Here is a 6,000-nt window from a genome sequence, read left to right as displayed (position 1 = left end):
GTCACTGAACATTCGAGGTAAGATTTATATGGTTTACCGTTCGAAAGTTTTCGCGATTTCCGAAGATACAAATATATATGTGTGCGTCTATAACGATGGTTCACATCTTAGTTTGTTGTTGAAAGATACGTAATGCAACCACAGGCCAAGCGATCGTAAGCACTGTGTCAAGTGCTGCAACTTTAATTTTATTTTTCAAGTATGTAATGGTAAAATGACGAAGTCACTTGTTGAAGGTACAGTTAACATCAAATTTAATTTAATGTCATGTTGTGTCTCTTCATTCTGATAGCCTCAATTTTCTTGAGTGCAACAAACCTGCAAAAACGCTCATGTATTCTGCAGTATCGTACGTCCATACCGAACATGTTTTACGTTGAGACATGAGCAAATATTACTGATATGCTTCAGCCGTTCAAAAATTCCATAAAATCGCTGTAAATTTTTAAAATTTAAATGGCTTAGCACAATTTTAAGAATACTTTAGATGCATTCATACCGCGAGGAATTTTAATATTCATACTATTTTTTCTTTTTGTTGCGAAGAAATCGAAATATCGACACACTATTGTGAATGTTTTAACGAAGGAGGGGGGAGCGTCTTCCCGCATCGCGCTCGCTTGTTTCTCTCCCTGGCTGCCTTCTGCGTGACGTCATGAAGTCAGGAAGTCGGCACTCGCCCGCCGTGCTGACGAAACATGTGTTGCTACTGCCGGTCTTTTCAGTTAGTTCTGCTGGTTCTTCTTTATGCTTTGGTCTGATGTGAACCCGTGCAGTGTAATAATAATGAGTGGAAACGTTAAAAGTCGTGTTTATTGTGCTGTGGCGCAGTGTCGTAATTATGGATTTAAAAGTACCGGTGTTATGTATCACAGGTTTCCGAGAAATGACGAGTTAAAGTGTTTGTGGATTTCTCGCTGTAAGCGAACTAATAAGTTTAATACAGATAATTCTCGCATATGTTCTGTTCATTTCCTTCCTACGGATTACCTGCGGGATTTGAAAAATGAGCTTTTAGGTTTGCCCACCAAGAAAATACTACGCCCAGATGCTGTACCATCTCAGTTTATTCCCAATTGGCATGGAGGTTTTACTACTGAAGGACCAGGTACAACTGAAACTGCGTCACAGGTATGTATTATTTACTTCCATGTCTGCCCTCTAATTTAATGGTACCGTATAAGCTGCTTTGAAAACTTTGGCCTAACGGTGTCCCTAAAACACGTACAGTACGCGAACCTTTTAGTGATACTTGAGCTCCCTAGTGCTGAATCTGTAGACCTCGGTAATCTTCTATATTCGTATTGGCAACCTTTGAAGCACAAACTATTAATCAATTATGCATCGCCGTGAGACATCTGGCATAAACTTTACGTACGTGTAGAGATGAGAAGAATGCAAGTATGAGGAATGTGGCCTGCAAACACGAACTTCCTGTTTTGCCCAGACAGATCGGCTCTTATCTGCTCTTAACTGCTACACGAAAACATTGACTCACACCTTGCAGTTTGCTGGATTACAACTGACAAGAGCGAAGAGCTGCCAGTAGAAGACAATATAAAGTCGCCTGGGTAGTAGCGGAGTTGCTATGGTAACCATTGCGTCACTGGCTGTGCTAGTGAAAATCCCTTCACCCCGTGCCTCACCTTGCATGTGCATTCTTCTGATCTCCCAACAATACTAGTACTGCTGTTGTTTACATAGCAAAGTCTTGAGATTGAACACATAGTGTCCACATTCTGGAAAGTCAGGGGAAGAAATGGTCAGGGCAATAGACAAAAAATCTGGAAAGTCAGGGAAATCTTCCCCAATTATGGATTTGAGGGGATATTTTTAGGCTCTAGTCTGTCATTACCCAGGCTATTGTTGCATTTCTTTTTTCAGGTATTTTTTCAAAAGAGGTGCATAACAATTCTACAATTCTAGGATGCTTTCTTGAAATTCATGAAAACGGCTAACAAGCGGTGTCCATTTAATAAACTTTGGCTAGACAGTAAAGTGGTTCCCAAACTGAGTGGTTGGTTGGATATATTGGTAAACGATGCAACTTCAGCATATTGTAAAGTGTGTTGTAAATAGTTGAAAATCAGTAGTATGAGTAAATAAGCAGTCACTTCTCATGCTAAAAGACCTATTCATACAAAGTACACAAAAGGTCTTCCCAGCCAACAATGACTATCTTTGAAAAGAATACCTGTACTCCATCTCCACTTGAAGATAGGCAGCTAAAAGGAATTTTCAGTGCCAGGAACAAGTCAAAGGATTTTAAAGACTTGCAGTGTGAATAAATATATTATATCCGCTAAAGCCATATAGGCTCTCCAGGTTGTCACTGGAAAGATGTTTCTTGTGGTGAAACATCTGCAGCATTCAAAACATTGTTCTCAGACAGTAAAATTGCTCAGAACTTTACTATGGGCAAGACTAAGGCTTCCTATGTTATAAATAATGGATTAGCTCCATATTTTAAAGAAAGTTTGCAAAATGACTCTATGTTGTTTGTTTTGATGAACCATTAGACAAATTTGTCCACAGAGGACAAATGGACTTGTATGTAAGGTTTACGGATGTAAATCTTCAAAAGTTGCAACAGGATATTGGAATAGTGAATTTTTTTTTGCTAGTGGCTTTACGTCGACACAGATAGGTCTTATTTTTACGGTGGGATAGGAAAGGCCTAGGAGTTGGAAGGAAGTGGCCGTGGCCTTACTATGGGCAAGACTAAGGCTTCCTATGTTATAAATAATGGATTAGTTCAATATTTTAAAGAAAGTTTGCAAAATGACTTAAAACTGCATGGCCAACTTGCCCGGTGCAAGTGAATTTTTAGGCAGGGCAATTGTGGATCACTTATTAGATGGGTTTGTACATGGACTGTCCTTACCTTTAGGCAATATTTTGCAAGTCTAAATGGATAGGCTGAATGTTAACCTCAGTTTTATTAAAAAACTTGATAATCATTTGCAAGTGCTAAACCCTGAGGCCAAATCTTTTCTTGATATTGGCATATGCAGTTTGCATAGAGTGAATTGAGCCATGAAAACTAGGATCTCCAAAACTGACTGGGATCTTTTTAATTTTTCCAGATCTTTGCACAATCTTTTTAAAGATAGTCCTGCTAAACATGCTAAATATACAGACATAACAAGTACTGCATTTCCTTACAAATTCACTGTAATAAGATGGTTGGAAAATGGATGCTGTGTTGATCAAGCTCTTAAAATATATGATCACATTGACAAATCCGTGAAAGAGTACACTGAAAACAAAACCCAACAAAATTCAATACCTTAGAGAAGCTCTGAGGAATCCACTACTTAAGACATAATTAAATGCTTTTAGAAATATTTTGCCAAATGTTGAACCTTTTCTCAGAAGATTTCAAAGTCAGAAACCCATGGTGCCTATGACTGATTTGTCTTCAAATTTGAAAACTGTTTTGAACATAGACCCAGACTAATTGGAATTCATTATATTCACCTACATTAGAAACACAAGTTAATTGTTTTTGATCTCAGGAGTGCTTTAAATCCACATGAAATAATATTAGATTGCTGTGGTAAAATTATTTTATTTAAACATTTGAATTACTCTATTAATAAGTTAGTTGTACTTTGTTCCTTGGAAATGTTAAGATAGAGGTTTATGTTAGGCTTACATGTTACCAGTACCTTTAAACAATTTGTTTATGTATATAAAATTACCCACCAATATAATTGTTTTTCCATAAATTATTGAAAAAAAGGAAGGTAAGAGAGAATTAGGCCAGCTATGGGAATGATGGAGGCTGTGATTTTCTTTTTTGTTCCTTGTAAAACATGCTGTTCGGTGAATTAACTTGCTGCTCAGTCTTTGTGCATAAGGGAAATTTTCTTAGCAAGTCAGGGGAAGGGGAAACTTGAGAGAACATTTCTGTGGTCACTATGTGAACATGAGTGAGGAAAATCCAAGTACATCACAGGAATCACCTAGAACTCCTCCACAGAAATGGCCATCAAGGGCTATACGCAGTGAGGTAAGAAATATAATAGCTCAAGTTGCAGAATGCTGTGCTATAGAGAAACAAAATTAACAGCTGCTCTTTTCCCTCAGCAAGTCTATTCGAGCTGCCATGCACACGCGCAAATCTGTGACAACTATTAAGAGGATTAAGTCGTTTTCTGCCTCTCACCCCGGTGAATATCCCGCTATCCCAGGTACATGGAGGCAGGCTTGTCTAATCACTCTAACTAATCTGTTCTAACCCATATCAGTATGAATAATAGTATGGTGTAAAGTGCAAGTATTATATGATGTTCCCCTCTTTATTGTAGGGAGAAAACTCAAGGGAAGATATAACTGGACGATTTCAACAAACGAGTGATAAGGGACACCATCGAAGACTTCTATGCCGTCCAAAAATTGGTACCTACTATGAACAGCTTGGTCCCTGTGCTGAAAGAAAACGTTAAGTGGAAGTGGAGCCTGCAACCAGGAATGAGTTAGCTGGAAAAGTTATAATGTCCTATAATGGACCATTTATATTGGTATTATAAATTTACTCATTCGGGACAAATATTTCAGGTTCCCTATGGGAATCGACATCTATATCAGCACAGCTTCCCTCCAAAAAATGTTGAAAAATATGGGTTTTGTGTGGAAGAAAGTGCGAAACAAATGTGTTTTGTTGCAGGAGCAGGCAGACATCGTTGATTGGCAGGCACGATTCCTCGTCACAATTAAACATGCTAGGGAAGAAGGCAAGGAAGTATCTTACCTAGACAAGTCCTGGATTGATAATAATACAACTGGAAAATGCTGGCAGATAGAAAAAGATGTTGTGGGTGTTACAGCATGGGAAAGCTCTTTGATAAGGCTAATCATTGCAAGTGTTGGATCTGAGAAAGGATTCATTGGACAATTAATGTTTGAAGCCAGACGTATTCAAGGCGATTACCATGGCCAAATGGATTCCCATAATTTTGAGAAATGATTCAAAACATCTGCTCCCTAATTTGCCTCATGCATTTGTGATTGTGTTGGATAATGCACCGTATCATTCTCGACAGGTGGATAAAATACACTAGTGACGATGGTCGAGTGGCTACAGATGAGAAGCATTGTCTGCAAAGCAAATCAACGGAAAGGACCCTGTATAAATTAGTTGAAGAAAACAGGCCTACTAACAAAATTTATGCTGTTGACATCATGGGTGGTGGAGCAGGTCATGTCATCTTTTGTCTCCTCCATACAACTGTGATCTGAACGCCATTGAATTGGCATGGGCGAAAATCAAACAGGAATTCAATTGACGCAGTATTATGGCGGACGTGTCAGCAGTTAACTTACAATGACTCATCATTGATGCATCCCATTTAGCACCTGCTGCTGATTGGGAGGGGTATTGCAGAAAAGTGAAAGAACTGGAAGAGGAATACTGGAGGCACGATGATTTCACAGACTCGATTGTCAGTAATAGTTCCTCAGATAGGAGTAACGATTGTGGAAGTGATATGTCTGATAATTAATAGTACTGCAGATAGCAGTGACAATTGTGCAAGTGAGATTGTGGAAGTATAATTTCAGAGAATTCATGCTATGATGAAGGTTTAGAAAATTCATATCGATCGATCATATTATTGATTCAATTCAGATTTCATTTCCATTTAATTGGCAGTATAACTGGACCTGGGAGAGCTCTCTCCTTACTCCTCACCTCGGTAAAACCTGGTATCACTAAAAGGTTTGTGAACTGTATATATTGGCATTCCATGATGTCCACTGAACGAGATCACGGCACGAAGGCTGAAATATCAGGAAACGGGCGATGTCTACTCTCACTACATTATCCCCTAAGAGGAGCAAACTTGACCTGTCAACTATTATTGACACATTTGAAGATAATAAGGACGAAGATATGGAAAAACTTCAAAGACAAGTTGAAGCTACTTTATTGATGCTAAAAGCTACAAAACACACTTTAAAAATGTACAGGTCCAAGTTGTGTTGTATCAATCAAAA

At 38.5% G+C, this 6,000-nt stretch overlaps 1 protein-coding gene across 3 annotated transcripts in view; it reads left to right on the top strand.

The window, feature by feature from the left end:
• The first annotated feature begins 669 nt into the window (after window positions 1–669).
• LOC136885284 (uncharacterized) overlaps window positions 670–6,000 on the top strand; it is a 42,123-nt gene continuing 36,792 nt past the window's right edge. For all 3 annotated transcript variants that reach the window (XM_067157790.2, XM_067157792.2, XM_067157791.2), the window contains exon 1: window positions 670–1,131. In XM_067157790.2, coding sequence (XP_067013891.2) covers window positions 748–1,131 — 384 coding nt within the window. In that variant the 5' untranslated portion in view covers window positions 670–747. The remainder of the gene's footprint in view (window positions 1,132–6,000) is intronic.

Source organism: Anabrus simplex, chromosome 14, assembly GCF_040414725.1.
Source record: "Anabrus simplex isolate iqAnaSimp1 chromosome 14, ASM4041472v1, whole genome shotgun sequence".
In the NCBI taxonomy this organism is placed as follows: domain Eukaryota; kingdom Metazoa; phylum Arthropoda; class Insecta; order Orthoptera; family Tettigoniidae; genus Anabrus; species Anabrus simplex.
This window is presented reverse-complemented; position numbering and strand designations above follow the sequence as displayed.